This window comes from Urocampus carinirostris, chromosome 7 (genome assembly GCF_059441175.1).
Source record: "Urocampus carinirostris isolate Australia breed hairy pipefish chromosome 7, RoL_Ucar_1.0, whole genome shotgun sequence".
NCBI classification, from domain to species: Eukaryota; Metazoa; Chordata; class Actinopteri; order Syngnathiformes; family Syngnathidae; genus Urocampus; species Urocampus carinirostris.
Genome location: NC_142355.1, coordinates 19,857,429 through 19,874,596, shown reverse-complemented (window position 1 = coordinate 19,874,596; position 17,168 = coordinate 19,857,429). Strand labels below are relative to the sequence as shown.

Genomic DNA, 17,168 nt, shown 5'->3' with positions numbered 1-17,168 from the left:
GCATAAAGGAAAATTAAACAATATTATATAATGAAATAACAGGCAGTAAACAATATAAACCTAGGCTAATAAATTAAAGTCTCATAACCTTAGACAACTGGTCAAGTAGACCTAGCCTACTGTACCTCAAGTGATCTGTTCACATAAATTAATCGTAAAATAATATAAATTAAGTTTCACTCTTAAAAAAAACAATCTCTAGTCAGACAACTCCTCGAGTAGACATATGCTACTGTACTTCACGTATTTTCACACAACAAAAGTTAACAGTTCAATGTGGTTAACACTGCAGTGTAAAAAAAAATAATAAACCAAACCTTCACAACCCGAGACAACTGATCAAGTAGAAATCTGCTACTGCACTTCAAACATTTTGTTCACAATAAAAGTCGATAGCAAAGCAATATTAACTATCGAATCCCTCTCATTCCCTCTGTCCTCATTCTCACCCTCCATTCCTCTCTGTCTATGATAGCTTACAAGCCTTCTCTTAGTAAGGAGACAGCAGCAGTTTTGGAAGAAAATGTGTGTAAAAATGCAGGAACCACTGAGAAGGAACACCGGTTTCCTTAAATGAGATGTTAACTATTGTTAATTTAGTATAGCACTCATTTGTGATATTACCCTGTTACTGAAAAAAAAGGGTGTTATTTATAATGGCGTTATCCCGAACACTGGCAATGACACATTAGGATTTGAAGAAGACGAGGGGAAAAAATGGTGAAAAGTGTACTTTTCAGGCCTATATAAAAAAGCAAATATATAAATATTGTGTCCCATAAACTCAAATTCTGCATTACAATAACAAACCGCTCAAGTATCACTCCCGTTGCCTTCATTCATTTTAAATTGTTTTTAATTTGAGGTCATTTCAGAATTTTGCATTAACGTCATTGTATAATTTAATGGAGCAGTTGTTTGAGCACTCTGGGCACAGTTCTGAGGTCATGAGATCAAACCTTCCTGTGTGGAGTTTGCATGTTCTCCCCGTGCCTCCGTGGGTTTCCTCCAGGCACTCTGGTTTCCTCCCACACTCCAAAAACATACATCCAAATTGTCCCTAGGTGTGAATGAGCGAGCGAATTGTCTGTCCCTGTGTGCCCTGCGACTGGCTGGCAACCAGTTCAGGGTGTCCCCTGCCCACTGCCTGAAGACGGCTGGGATGGGCTCCAGCACCCCCGCGACCCTACTGAGGATAAGCGGTGCAGATAATGGATGGATGGTTGGATTTTAGTACACTATTTGCTTTTCCTTTTAATCAGACTACTTACACAAAAACCTTCTACCTTAATATAAACGGATACTGCTTATACCCCTAACTTAAAACATGTTTTTCGACGTAATTGTGCTTTTTAATTATGTGCTTGACGCAGATTTCAGCGTACCCCACTTCCGGTAATGGAAAGCAGGTGATGCCAGACCACGTGACGAGACACAGCCAATAGAAAGAGGTTCATGCATCTTTCCAGGTGCAGGTGTACGGCGGCAGTTGGACGTGTACCTCCAACAACAGATATCGTCTTTTTCGCAAACATCAACTGACTGCTTGATATTAATGCTTATTTTGAACAACTCGAAAGCGTAGGATATGGCCTTTGTTTTTATCTTGGTGAGCTGCTTTTTGTGGAGCGACTCAGTCCTCTCGCTTGGTAAGGATGCCGTAAATCACGCTTTTTGTTGACTTAAGTGGAACTTTTAAGTGTCCTCCAATGTCTAATTCGAATCCATTTCGGTCTTAAAAGTTGTTCATTTGTGAGTGGACTGGGAGCTTTCACTTTTCATGACACGGGCCAGGTGAAACGACTGGTAGCTACCTCGCCATGTCACGTGCTGTTGCCTGGCAACAGGTTGGCTAAATCTGAACTTTAAACCCGAAGGATGAATATTTAGTTTGTGAAACGAAGAAAAACTATATAAAATAAATCAATTGCTGGTCGTGAAGGTTATGTTTGGGTAGCTTTAGTCCATACCTGTCAACCTCCACGGCTCCAAGCCCCTCACAAACTTTCGTATTTTCCCTTACAAAATACAAAATAATCTTACACCATATCTTATTTCAAAAGTGTTTATTTATGTAGTTTAACACGTTATAGTGTACATGTGTTTCGTTATATCATATATATTGTTAACATTTTGTTGTGAGATCCTGAGTGGCTCGACATGAATGAGGTTTATTATAAAAAAGTTCAAAAATTAAGTAGTTTGGACGTTCACTGTAGAATGAAAAAATACATGCAAATATAATTAAGTAGAATTATTTTATTCAAATGATTATTTCATTCTTTGCATTAAATTATTGTTAGTAATATACTGATTAAAGGGTCTTTTTTTTCATTTTCTCCTTTTATACTTCCTTTTTCTCTTAACTTCTTTATACAACGTAATAATTCGTAACATAATGCATCAAAGCAAGGGAGCCGTTTGAGAGCCGGCTCTCTTTAATGAGTTGAGCCGAAAAAGCTGGTTCTCTAAAAAGAGACGGACTTCCTTTCGCTACACAACTAACACATGAAATCCGAGGAGGCAGACGCATGCGCACAGTAGCATCAAACAGCTTGCTTTGTTTGCAACGAAAAAAAGCGATACCGACTTAGAGGCTACCGCGGCGAACTCGTTTGACTTGATTGATTTGCCGTTTCGTGATAGTCTGTGTATACCGGATGGTACCCATAATTGACAAATTTGCGTTCTCCTTACAGATTTTCTTGTACGTCGTACACGTCTTAAAATGCACAATAAACGTACTTTGTACGGCAAAAACTTACAGGTTGGCAGGTATGGAAATGTCTGACAGAAAGTGAAGAAAAACGATATGGTCGTGAAGGTTATGTTTAGGAAGCTTTAGTCCAGGCATGTCCAAAGTCCAGCCTGTGGACCAGTTTTGGCCCGTGGCCTCTTTCATAAAATTAATAATATGTGGCCCACCTGTATTGTTGACTGCAGCATAAAACAAATTTGTGCAAAAAATCCCAAAACAAAACACAATTTCACCAGATGATGACCGTAGCCTTTTGGCCACCTTGCCCTTGGTTTTCTGTGAGAATTTTAGCCCACCCCATTTCTGACATGGCGACTGTAACCAAAAAAGCCAAGAGACTGTGGCTGTTTTCAAATAATATCAAGAACAGAGGAACTACTAGACAAAACGTGCTAACGGGAAACTAACGCTGTGAAAGGGTGAAGCAACTGGAAGCTGTATTAACGGCGCACCAGCCCTTTTTCTCTCTGTGAGTCAAATGAAAATGCTACAAAAGTAAGCTACGAGGTCGCAACGCTGATCGCTAAGCACTGCAAACATTTCACGGAGGGGGAATTTATTCTAAACTGTTTAAAGAATGCCAGGCTGAATAGTCCCTCTCTTTCTCAGCTTACCAAATCTGGGTCGCTTTCTGAAAAGTTTGGACACCCCTGCATCAGTCACATTTTGCATGAATTTGAGGATGCGAAGGGCGGCTTGTTAAACTGGTCCACTAGCGCTTGTAAATTCTTGTTTATGTGTAAATGTCACAACTGACCAGGACCGGTCTAACAAAGCAAGACGAATATCCCTTTCAGTTCGACTAGTTATATAACATCAATAGAAACAAAACTAAATGATCCTAATATAGTGTAACAAAATGAACTTGTATTTGAATTAATTTTGCTAGATTCTAAACATTTGTTTCACAGGCATTAAACCCCAGTGTGTAATACTTGACCACTAGATGGCACTGTATTGTCTAATGCGAATGAAAACCAGTGCCAAATGAGCGCAGCGCAGCGTGGCAGTAAGAGTCCAGAAAAACATGGCGGCGACTTCTTGGTCGAGATTCCACTATGTAAAAGAAATACACATTTTTGGACCTACGATTTTTATTTATTTATTTATTTTTAATACAAATTAAAACCGTTAATGTATCAGCTTTGCCAAGTATTCGAATACATTTTTTATGTACCACTAAGAGGCACTAAATATAACACACTATCCCTTTAAAGCTTAACTACATCATGAAAAAGTAATTTGAAAATGTTGTAACCATCAAGAACACATTTAAATGATGCAAAAAAATCTGCTACTTTGTCCATCCATCCATTATCCGCACCGCTTATCCTCAGTAGGGTCGCGGGGGTGCTGGAGCCAATCCCAGCCGTCTTCGGGCAGTGGGCAGGGGACACCCTGAACTGGTTGCCAGCCAGTCGCAGGGCACACAGGGACAGACATTTCGCTCACTCATTCACACCTAGGGACAATTTGGACTGGCTAATTAACCTGACATGCATTTTTTTGGAATGTGGGAGGAAAACCCACGCAAGCACAGGGAGAACATGCAAACTCCACACAGGGGGTTCAATCTCATGACCTCGGAACTGTGCCGCACACGCGCTAACCACTGTGCCACCGTGCTGCCCTGCTACTTTGTCGTTTCATACAATGTAAAAAATAAAATCAAATAAATGGCATTGAACATCTTTATTTTTTGTGGTTAAGAGCAGTACACGTACATGCATTCTAATCTGATACTTATATTAATTACTGATACCAGTAATTTTAAAGCAACAAGTTTGTAAAAGTCCTGAAAATAAAAAATAAAAATACAGAATTTTGGTACCTTGAAGGAGGCCCTGTTTCAGTCTGATGCCAACACTTGGTTTCCATTGTTTCTGTACTATGAATAGATAAAACATATATTTAAAATAGTAATTCGGCTACAATGAATAGCAGATATTTTTGGTTGCTTTGTTTCTGATATTTGTGCCTTTCAACTATTTTTTTTCCTCTCAAATGCGATTGTGAGTTGAACTTTAATAGTAACTTGATAAGCCCTAAAATCTTAACGGCAACATGCACTAATAGACCCGAGAGATACGTCTTATTTTAATTAGAAGTTATTGACTAAAAATGTGGATTGGGCACCATTATCTCTATTTCTGATAACACAATAAAATAAGGTTCAAAATGTAATAAAAGCTTACTATAATAGCACATCGATAAGTTTATAGTTGGGTCCACACTCAAAAAAAGGAGGGAAGACCTCCATGAATTTTCAGTTTGCAAGGAGAACAGGAGAGGACTCTACAAACACCCTGAATGAAAAAAAATTGACCTATTTGAAAGGCCCAAGGTCCTTTTTTTTTGCATTTAATCTCCGAGGTTACAAAAATCCCCTCACCCCTAAAGGGTGTGGAATTGAAAAACAGCAACATGATTAGTCAATGGTGACAATGGTGTAAACAAGGGGGTGGAACCTTTTGACCCAAAGAGCCATGAAAGCAAAAATATTTAGTTTTGTTTTTTTTCTTTGAGAGGCACGCCATATATTTTAAGACAAAATACAACAAAATTTGTCTCCCACCCGAAGTTTCTTAAGAGTGTTGAGGCTCATTTTTGTCCTAAATGATGATTTCCAAACAAAGTGCGAGTTCTCTTGTAAAAAGTTTACAAAATACTGCAAACGAGGATACCAGCATATTTACCTTTTGTCCAGACGGAACTGGGCGAGGAGCTTAAGGATTGTGTGTGCCCTGTATGTCCATACACCTACTCCCAACGCTCACCCAATCAAATCTAGGTTCTTTGCTAGAGCTTCTGGGTGTTTAAAATTTGTTTGTTGCTTTTGTTCATAAATAATGAACATAGATTGTTTAATGAGTGTCCATATAAAACAGGGGTGTCAACTCATTTTAACTCCGGGGCCACACGATAGAACAAACAATTTGTCGGGGGCCGGACTAGTAGATTAAAGAGAAAGAAAAAGAGAGATAAAGAAATAAGAGAAAGAGTGAAGGAAAAAGAGAGAGGGTGGGACAAAGAAAGAAAGAGAGAGGGAGAGAGCGTGAGAAACAAAAGATAAAAAGTCGTGAGAGAGGGGGAAAAGAAAGGGAGAGGAAGAAAGAAATCCAAAGAGAAATGGAAAGACAGAAGGAGAGAAAAGAAAAGAGAGCGCAAAGGGTATGAAGAGAGAAAGAGAAAAGAGAGAAAAGGAAGTTAGAGCAGAAGAGGTTAAAAGACACAGAGAGAGAAAGAGACAAAGAGCAACAAAGGAAGAGAAAGATTCACAGAGAGTGAGACAGAGAATGGGAGAAAAGGGGAGGAAAAGAGGGAGAGAAAAAGAAATACAAATACAGTGTCTTTGTTCGAGGCGCCTGGCTTTGGCGACATCAAGTTGACATATTTCAACCTGCAGCTTGTTTTTCTCTTGCGCTTCTCTGAGTGTTGTCTCGCGGGCTGAATTCAATCCCTTAGCGGGCCTGATGTGGCCCGCGGGCCGCCTGTTTGACACCTGTGACAATAAAAGATGATTTCGCGATTTATAGCTAAAACGGGGTATGTGGGTGTGACACCCTGACTGTAAAATGTAGTTAAAATTGAGTCCTACAGCGTCTCTGCTTCGCATGAGTGACATTTGGCTCCATATGTCACAATATATTACATAATTGAGCAAGTTCCATTTTATCTCCGAGCCATATGTATTCATGAAAAGAGCCATACATGGCTCGCGAGCCACAGGTCCCTTACCCCGGATGTAAACGGTGCATAATGGTCAAAATAACGAATAACCCTGGCATCCTAAGCGATCTACTTTGAAGGTGTCCTCTAGTAAAAACGGAAAAAGATTCTTCATTATAAGCAATTACAAACAAACCGTAAAGAATTTCCCTATCATTTATTTCAAATGTAGGTCATGCTTGCGTTGATGAAGACCATTTTGAGGAACACGAGCTCTACTTAGGGCTCCATAACCCCCCGTACCGCCTGAACTGCTCCCTTGAGTCCATCCCCCAGGCCCAGACCTCCCCCAGTCCCCCGATAACTTGGCTGAAGGACTGCCAGCCGCTCATCACCCAGCAGGGGAAAGACCACCTCCAGTTTGCAAACGTTTCTTCGGAAGCCGGGGGAAACTACACCTGTTTGTTGCCCGGCGACGGAACCGCTTCATTCACCGTGCGCCTCGTCGTTCGAGGTCAGCGCCGGAATGACAGAATTTTATTTTATTTTTTAAAACTGATAACTTAATGCATAATATTGCAACATGACGAAATAATCTGATTATTCTTAAAGTTGGCTCTACTTCAAATGTCATGTCCATTCCACAGAATCCAAGTGCTCCAAAGCTCCAGAGTTTCTGTCCAATGAGATTCCGAGCACCCTCTGGGAAGAGTTGGGTTCCACTGTGAGTCTGAATTGCACCGCACTGCTTCCCTGGGACTCGACGGACGCTCTCTGTGACTCCTCGTTGCGGTGGACCAAAGATGGCCATCCCTTAAGAAACAGCTCCCTGCTTGTGCAGAACACTTCATTCTGGTAATTAGAAGCAACTTTCAGACATAATCTGTGATACAGGCAAATGTGAATTTTTTTTTTTCCTTCTTTTTCTTGCAAGGTTTCAGGATGAAGACCAGCTTGTGTCGATCAGTGTGCTGCTCGTTCATCTCCGGGAATTGGAACATTTCGGAGTGTATAGCTGCTCTGTGAGGAATGCTTCCTCTGACTTTTTCCTGCAGAAATCAAGTAAAAACCTTAGTGCATGTTTTGTGTGAGATCTGTCAATTACAAAACCAAATATCTGCCACACCAGAAAAATCGTCACATTAGGACTTGTTTTAAATTTTTAATACAATTTATTGCAACACTTTTGACTTTTACAAACAATGCAAAGAGATTCAGGTTACTGGCAAACTCCTTTTTTGTGCCTTTTGAATCTGATTAAGTAGCTATATCTTCTAAGATAATATAAAGATTAATATAAACAGTTAGGACAGTTTTTATAATACTGACACAGTGACACAAAATAAGTTGCAGACGCTGCCCTACTTACGATTGTCTTTGTCTAATTTGTGCGTAAATTGCTTCAGTGTTTTGTATGTTTAAATCAAGTCATATCATGTTTATTTGTATAGCCCTTAATCCCAAAGAGTCTCAAAGGGCTGCACAGAACACAGATTATTGCAAACCACAGACTATTTTGACACCATCCCTTGATCTAAAACCTACATGAGGGCAAGGAAAAACTCAAAAACCTCAACATGATGAAAATGAAGAAACCTTGAGAAGGGACCGCACATGAGGTAATCCCCCTTCCAGGATGACCAGGCTGCAATGGAGGTCTCATTAACAAACCATACACAGACATTGTCAATGTAAAATATAGGTCATTCATATGCTATAGAACAGAAGTGTGTTTTAAGCCTAGATTTAAACAGTTCCACTGAGGTTGCAGATCGAATCTCAGGGGGAAGAGCTTTCCACAGTACCGAGGGTCGAATGCAGAACGATATCGAACCTGCGGATCTCCTCTGGGCTCTTCGGATAACTAGTAGACCAGCATTTTCAGAGCGAAGGCTCCGGACCGGAACATAGATGGAAATTAAATCTGAAAGATATGAGAGAGTTTAAGGTATATATATAAGTATGTTTAAGGCTTGTATAAGTAACCTGTATTGTTTTGTACTAAAAAATAAACATTTAATGAAATAATATGCTCTATAAATATAAATAAAGTGAAGTTTAACTTACTTTTGGAGGATGAGCTTCAAGAGTTAGGCGACCTACTCTTATGTGTTAGAAAGTGGCCGAAAAAAAGTGATCCAACCATTTTCTCAACCGCATCAGGCTTCCTTATTCCACTTTCATTTCAAAAGAAACGGCTCGTCTCTTCTTTACACTTTACACACACCAACTATATTGAATGGATGCACAAGATTTTGAACAATAAAAATGTCAAAGTTCTCAGCGCGCTAGAGATACAGTACAGTATGTTTACACACATACTAGGAAGAGGAAGCCTGATTTCTTCTTTGGGGTGAATGCTGGGTGACCTCTCACAGCGCCACGTGCCAGTAGAGGCGGAGAGAAGCACTACAGTACTGCCCTGTACTCTGAAAAAGGTCCACACAATACAAAATCTTCCGGATATTTTTCGATACCCCCAAAAAATGTTCGTATGTACCGGTTTTTTTCGTTACTCGAATATTTGCAAGTAGGCTAGCGTCTATATGTTTTGTTTCACTAAATTGTAACCTGTCACACAAAACCATTGAAACATTGCATATTGTTTAAAAGTACATTAATGTGATATTTACTTTAAAATGTGGAAAATTGTCTTGAGATATGTAAATGTACTACATTACAAAACATTTAAAATTGAGGATGTGTACACACTTGTTTTCAATCCGATACGATACTGAAGTATGAAGTGGTCAGTAATGTCGACATAAGATACTGATACCTATCATCGTTGAAGCCCCCTCTTTCATCCCAAATAAATTGAGACACATTCATGTGAAAGTGTCACATTTTACCTCTGCTTATTATATTTGCATATTTGTACAATTTAAACATTGCAAAAATGCAATATCTGACAGAAAGGCAGTGCAATCCATGACAGCAATGATATAAAAGAACTGACCCACTTTTTTTCAAAATTGGAAAAACATTTACCAAATCGAATTGTCTTTTTTTTCATTGATATCAATGTTGTGAATCATTGAATGCAACAAGATTTAACATGGCACTCCAAGGAGAACATGTAAAAAGACTTAAGAGAAAAACGATAAACAACTGTCATAGTAAAAAGGCAAAAATATTTACAAGGTAGTCTTTGGAGGCTGGCCTAAATTATCATAATAGTCCATTTAAAAGTAATGCTATCACATTTAGCAGCAACCTAAATTCCTAAAAAACAATATATTTTCACAGTTCTCCGCTTGTTTCGGATGGTGATGGCTCTGAGGGCCAAACTGTCTCGGAGACTGTTTGTCCTTTTATAATTAGTATAAATAATAATCTGCTGCCATCTACAGATATGGATGAACATTGCAAATACTTCATCACTGGAAGAAAGCAAAGTTTCTGAACAATGGCATTCTTTTTTGGAAAGATCAAATTGAGCGGTTTCTGGCTGCACACTGGTTGAAAAACACTGACACTTGATATTCTCATATTCATTACTCATTAGTTTCCCCCTCAAAAAGGAATGAATCAAAAGCTACTTGAACTGTAATTTCTTCTTAACCGTCAGGTAACCCAAGCCACACGGCCGCCGTTATCGGCGCTTTCATCATCCTTTTGATGCTGGCCGCAGCCGCCGTCATTTACTCCAAGTGCCACCTCAACATCAGGCTGCGGTACCACAACTCTTACGGAGAATACGAGATAAGCGGTAAGTTGCTGGAGTTGCGAAGGCGAGAGGGCGTCCATCCAAAACTCTCCGTTTGTTTTTTGCCAGACGGCAAGTTGTACGACGCCTACATCTCCTACGTCAACAACGATTACGACAGGAAGTTTGTCAACTTCATTCTCAAACCTCACCTGGAGAGTAAAATTTCACACAAGGTGCACCTCAATGACAACGACATCATGCCAGGATCAGGTAAAAACGGCACAACCTAAAAAGTCACAATGCTAAAAGGCCTCTTAGATCTTACAGGGGGCTACAGAAAATTCAAATTTTGCTTTTTGAAGTTTTAAATATTTTTCTTACAATTGACCTTGACAATAATTGGTATGAAATAGGAAATAAATATTTAAATTAAGCTAAATAGCTGAAGTATTTTTTCATTTTAAAATACATTTTCATAATTTAGTCATAATACTCTAAGAGCGTATGTATCTGCCAGTTGAGCAAAAATATTTTTGAATTGCATATAATTTGGTTGTTTTGTGATTATTCCAATACACTGCACAAAATTATTAACTCATTGGTAAAGAAATTGGCTCATTTAAAATAATATTGTTCTTCCTTTTACGGTGTTTTAGGTTTTTCATTAAAAAAAGTATAATTAACTATGCTTAAAATAAGCTTAAATGACCATCCATTATCTGCACCGCTTATCCACAGTAGGGTCGCAGGGGTGCTGGAGCCAGTCTCAGGGCACACAGGGACAGTCAACTCACTCGCTCATACACACTTAGGCACAATTTCGACTGGCCAATTTACTCGACATGCCTGTTTTTGGAATGTGGGAGGAAACCGGAGTGCCCGGGGGAAACCCATGCAAGCACGGGGAGAACATGCAAACTCCACACAGGAAGGCTAGTAGCTGGATTCGATCTCATGACCTCAGAACTGTGCCCTGGACGCGCTAACCACTCCGCCGTGCCGCCCAAGCTAAAATATAATTTCATATTACTTTACTGAAGTCAAAAAATGACAAAACGCAAAAATTACATTTAAACCAAAATGTTTTGCTCATTGTATTATTTTTCCTTTTTACCAAAACACCAAGTTAATATTACATGACAAGTTAAGTAGAATTTGGGTAAAATTTTATATATGGGTACAACAAATAATTATAAGTTTGAAGGTGCACTGTGGAGGTTGTTGTTGTTTTTACTTCTACCACCTTCGGCTTTGAACCTTCTGCAGCTTCTGTGTTAAATTTTGCAGTTATCAAGATTATTTTTCTCATTTAACCTCTGTCGACACCACTTTTTAGGAATATCATTAGCTAAAATGCATGTAATTTGTTTAGGATTGAAGTTGAACAATTGAAATTACATGTATCTTGTTGTAAAATATAAAAAAGTATGTTTTCATTAAATATAGTTATATAGTGACAAATACATGATATGCAAACAAGTCCACAATAAATTAAAAATAACATTCCTTCAAATGAGAAACAGTATCTACTCTATTTTATGTAAAAAATGCATGCCTTCTATCTGAGGTCATATTATATTGCATACTGACTCAACAGAAAATAGTAATCTTATTCATTATACTATTGCCCAAGATCTTCTAAATAATCTTTTGGAAGGCCATGTTGATTTAACAACATGTATAAAAAGGAAAATTAACTGCCATTAATGACTAAAGATGTTATTGACACGGCCTTTTAGGCTGCCGTTGACGCCGACCGCCGTCAAATACTAAAGGATTTCAAAAATATTTTCTCTGTTTCTTCTTTTCACATCAAAGAACCCTCGGCCGAGTTTCTAATGAACGTGAGTCGCTCCCGACGTCTCATTGTGTTGCTGTCCCACGCGTACTTGGAGCAGGACTGGTGCTCCAACAACTTCAGGTCAGTCCAAAACGTTCTTGTGTGCTGTCAGTTTCGGACTATAAGCCGCTACAATTTTCCTACATTTTATGTGGCGGCACGGAGGAAAACGGAGAGCTGCTCTTTTCCAAAACATACTCGCTCTAAATAAAACAAGACCGTTGTAACATCTGCAAACGTTAATGACACCCTTTTGAGAAAAATGAGTCCATGTTTTCGCCAATATCCTTCATATAATAAATAACTGGAGGTTTGACTACTTTATTCAATATTTACAGCATATTCTTTTTTTGTATGTGTGTGTGCTCTTTATAATACTCGGACGATTCCCAGCTGACTCAAGCAGACAGAAAACCCACAGAGGTGAATAGTAGATGTAGCAAGGTTATACCTGACTTCATCCTCCTTTACTCCGCATTCTGAAACTGAAAGCACAGGAGAATTGGGGAGGATGGGGCTGAGAGGGTGTGTCTGATGGGCATTTGGTCTTCCCCTGATTTGACAGCTCTTTTTCTTTCACCAAATGTAGTTTTACTGAGGCCAGAGCCCATTTTGTAAAGAAAACTAAAAGGAATGAGAATGATGAATCATCTGTTCAATCTTAGGGGGATTATTTTGACAAATTATGGTGGGTGCTGTTGTAGTAGTAAAGATGAACATGCAAAAATTCCACATCCAAAATAGAGTGGCGCCTGACAGGAAAACATTCCCTCCTATCCTCGTACCCAACCAACTCTCTGAGGCCCCAGCAGCAGCAGGGCCCGGAGCAACTGCACGGGGACGACCAGCCGCTTCAAGTCCAGCGACGCAGCAAAGGGGCAGAAAACAATCCGCCCCTCACGACCCCGGCACCAGCACCGCAGGACAAAGACTAGGAACCTTCCCGTGGTGTCCTGCGAAGGGCTCTCTCCCAGGGGAGCCTCACGAATCCAACTCAATCCACTCAGACTCGCTCTTTCTTTCTTTCTTGGTCCTCTCTCCTTCTTTGTCTCTCCTTTTCTCTCTTCCCCCTTTACACTCTTGTCTCTCATTTTCTCTATCCCTCCCTTTCCTACTCTCTCCCCACCTCTCTCTCTCTTTTCTTCCTTTTTGCGTTTTACTGTCTTTCTTTCTTTCTATCTGTCCCTCCCTTTCTCTCTCTTCTACTCCCCCTCTCTCTGTTCTTCTTCGAGAGCAACCCTGGCCCCCAGTCCAAATGCCAGTGGTGCTTTCGAACCATTCGCTGCGACCACACCCTAATCACCTGTATTACCTGCCCACGGGGCTTCCATAAATCATGCACCGGCCTGTCCGAACGTACTAAGGACTTCAGAGGCTTCGTATGCTTGGTTTGCTTGGGTCACACCCCGTCAGGCCTGGCGGCACAGGACAGTCGCAGCCCCCTCTCCTTCGGAGAACTACGGAGCCTCCCACGAGAGAGTCTAGCGCTACTAAGGATTACCTTAGGCGCCTTGAGTGACTCAACAACAACAACAACAGCACCAGCACCCGTGACGTTTGTGTTGCAATCTGTCGCTATTTTCCACAGAATGGTTGCCCTGGCGCTGTCGTCCAGAATAATAAGGCTCACATGTTACCTGACACAGCCCTCTTTCATGGCAATAGTAAATATGTGCTCGTCTTTGTAATCGCCATATTAAATGGTCACGTGATCCAAAAACACGTGACGTAAACTACTCAGCAGAAGTGAAAATAACGCAACCGAAATCAGCGACGAGTTTGTGGGGGCACGGTGCGAATGGCGTCCTGTAGCCAAGAGCGTCAACGCCAAATCCCCACGCGGTTGGCGCAAAGTTTTTGCCAACCACCAAAATGTAAGAAATGGCTGTTAAAGACTGCAGCCTAGAATATTGTTCATCTTGCAATATTGTTGAGTTTTGTTTCTCAATTTAAGCATGTGCCTTCAGGTGCGCTCTATAGTCCGGATCTTACGGCAAGTCTAATCATTACTGACATCATTGTGTATTTATGTGCTCAGACAGGGCCTGCTGCACTTGTTGGAGCTGTGCCGGCAGCCCATCGTCATCATGCGAGAGGGCCAACTGAAGCGAATGAGGCCCGAAATTCGACAGCAGCTCAATGAGCACCAACATCGCCTGACTTTACTCACTTGGAAGCACGATTCTGTGGTAAGAAACAAAAACGTGCGAGTCTCTGTGCTCCACTGAGAATTCAAACATAAGAGCCAGTCTGCCCTCACGTCCACAGACTCCCTCCTCGGTTTTCTGGAAGGAGCTAGCCTTAGCCATGCCCCGCAAGGTTTTCCTCAAAAGCGAGGCGGCGGGAGACCCCCAGACGGTCCTGCAGGATGACAAAGACCCCATGCTGACCCTGGACCCTGACTATCTGGACTGCAGCTCTGATGCAGATCCTGCAGGAGACCTGGGTAATAAGTCTCCACCATAATGATATGAACGAAAAAGATAGGTCAGGGGTTTTTTTTTTTACCACATAACACAAGGTGTCACCTTCTGGCATCTGTGGCGCCAGGTAGCTTCTTAGATGTACCCGAGTAGCTCACAAATAGGTTAGAAAATAGGTCACTAGTAATGGGTCAACCAGATATTCTAGGATTTGATTCCTAACAGGCCAAATGAGATTATTCTTCTGTATTACTAGGGGGGCAGCATAGTGATACTACTTTTGTACTTTGGGAAGAATTAAAAAAAAAGAAAATGCCAATTTTAAACTGGATGTTGGACAAAATTTGGACTAGATTATAGACTGTAAATAGCTTAAAGGGACAGTGTGTAATATTGACCCTTTGCACACACATGACCAAAACACGTGACAACACTGTGATCGACGGCAGTAAACTGTAGTAAACAGTGGGTATGGCCGGTAAACCGTTGACAACTTGTTTCCAAAAAGCATATCACATCTGTAGTCCTCGGTGCTAATCAGTAACAAATGACTAACCTTCACCATTCACTGCAGATGACGTCTAAAGATGTCAATGGGGAAAATGAATGCTTATGACGTATATAGCAGTCAATGGCAACGAATAAGTTGAGTGCCATTGACAGCTGAACACATCAAACCTTCATTTTTGGCTTAATTAGGCTGGCAAAGATTTTAACATATTCTATTATTTTTCAATGAGTTTTACTTGTGATAAGGGAGGATACTTATTAGTTTCTTTTAAATGGTGTTATAGGTGTTTGCCTCCCCGTGTATAAAGCGATGACGTCAAGGGCCCCGGTCCTCCCGGTGTCGTCCGACAAAGAGCGACATCCGAGACACCACGACATTGATGTGTCCGACCTGGGATCACGAAACTACAGCGCTCGCTCGGACTTCTACTGCCTAGTTACAAAGGAGGACGTCTGACTCTCCTAGATAAGCACATTTTTGTTCTGTATACTGTAATGTTATATTATTCCTTGCTGAAACTCAAAACTCGCCCATTTGTTGTATATTTATTCGTTCTGTCAAACTAAATTTTGACATACAGGTAAGATCTGGCTTACAACCTGCATCGGTTTCAACCAACGAAAGTCTATTACAATTGCGCCATCTCCTGCTGAGACGGTGTGTAGTTACTGTGCCAAGTGTAGTGGTAGGTTGCTGTGCTGACTGGTAAAATTGTCGGATGTGTTTCCGGGCTGCGACGCCAGGCACATACAAGTAACATCCAACCAATGACCAGGATTAGAGGTAAGATCTGGCCCAAGAAATTCAGCCCGAGTCACGGGTATATAAACCCGAACTAGCCCAAACCCGACCGTTTAACTTAGCATGAAATAAACCAGATACAGTGGGACCTCGGTTATCGCGGTTAATGGGGACCAAAACCACCCGTGATAAGTGAAAATCCGCGAAGTAGTGGCGCACCTTTAAAAAAATAAAATAAATAATAATAATAATAATAATAATTTTAAAAAATATATATATATTTTTTAGACCCGGTTAATGGAGACCAAAACCACCCGCTAAGAGTGAAAATCTGCGAAGTAGCGACGCCCCTTCAAAAATGCTTTTAAAAAAAAAATGTTTTTTTGGGGTATTATTTTATTCGATTATTATTTTTTAGACCTGCGAACATGGAACCACGAAATAGCGACGCCCATTCAAAAATGCTTAAAAAAAAATATATATATTTATTTTTATATATATATATATATATATATATATATATATTTTTTTTTTTTTTTAGGCCCGCGAAGCTCTGATTCCGCGAACGTCGAAGCGCGAAGTAGCGAGGTCCCACTGTACTTTAATTTGCCACCAAAGTAAACATGAAGCTTTACATCGGCCATGCATTTCGGCTGGACTACCCAGCATGGGCTTTACTTAGGGCCGAGTCCCTCAAATTGAGTCTGCACTGCAAATGCAGCGCCGAAATGATCGGTTGGATGTCAAAATGCGTATTTTGGCGCCGTGCAGCAAATGAAAGTGAACGAACTGGCAATAAAAAGAAAATCATATTTTGCAGTTTCCAAGCTGCAAATAGTGCCATATTTTGCCGAAAAGCGGAAAGTTTGTAAAGCTTGAAAGCTATTGGCAAGAAGCAGAAATGATTTCTGATATGGGGGAAGTAGAAGGAGGAAGCCATGCGTCTTTAACCCCAACAAGGGGGATGAAATATTCTTTGGATTATGTGATTTGGAGTTAAAGAAAAACTGACCTAAGTATCAGTTTATCTTTTTAGTTAATTGAGTAAAAGTAAGTGCATGCTGTGCAGATTTCCCACGAAGGAGAAATGTAAAAATAACGGCAAGAGAAGCCCGACCAGCCCGACTTCATGATTGACATTTTAAGCTTGAATCCGGCCCGAATTTTGAGCCTGAGCCTAGGATCTTACCTGGATCCAGGATACGGGGACAAAATCCATTACAATTTCGCCATCTGCTGCCTAGACTGTCTAGTTACTGTGCAAAGTGTGGTGGTAGGTTTCTGTGCTGACTGGCTAATGTGTCAGACGTGTTTACGGGCGGTTACGCTCTGCCAAGCACATACAAGCAACATTCGACTTACGATCGTGATGGATTTATGGCGTGTTAGTCAGAACCTATTACGATTTTGCCACCTGCTGCCGAGACGGTGTTTTGTTACTGTACTAGATGTGGTGGTGGTGGATTCCTGTGCCGGACGTTTTTCTAAGCTGCTACGCACTTTGGTGCTAAAAATCTTCAAAGGTCATAAATCAGACGTTACTTGTAATGCATAGGGACCAAACTTTACCCAGC

General features: G+C 40.6%; 1 protein-coding gene across 1 annotated transcript; it reads left to right on the top strand.

Moving 5' to 3' along the window:
* Positions 1-1,444: 1,444 nt before the first annotated feature.
* sigirr (single immunoglobulin and toll-interleukin 1 receptor (TIR) domain) lies at positions 1,445-15,437 on the top strand. Its single transcript, XM_088340047.1, has 10 exons — positions 1,445-1,649; positions 6,660-6,941; positions 7,075-7,282; positions 7,362-7,489; positions 9,999-10,139; positions 10,206-10,349; positions 11,898-12,000; positions 13,958-14,108; positions 14,188-14,365; positions 15,137-15,437. Exons 1-10 carry the CDS (start codon positions 1,589-1,591, stop codon positions 15,307-15,309), a joined length of 1,569 nt encoding a protein of 522 aa, XP_088196173.1. The 5' UTR covers positions 1,445-1,588; the 3' UTR covers positions 15,310-15,437.
* The last annotated feature ends 1,731 nt before the right edge of the window (positions 15,438-17,168 follow it).

Excerpts from the sequence above, each read along its gene's own strand:
- sigirr (XM_088340047.1), top strand. The coding sequence starts at position 1,589 with ATGGCCTTTGTTTTTATCTTGGTGAGCTGCTTTTTGTGGAGCGACTCA. Across the intron at positions 10,140-10,205 it reads CGGAGAATACGAGATAAGCG|ACGGCAAGTTGTACGACGCC; the intron begins GTAAGTTGCTGG and ends GTTTTTTGCCAG. Across the intron at positions 10,350-11,897 it reads CGACATCATGCCAGGATCAG|AACCCTCGGCCGAGTTTCTA; the intron begins GTAAAAACGGCA and ends TTCACATCAAAG.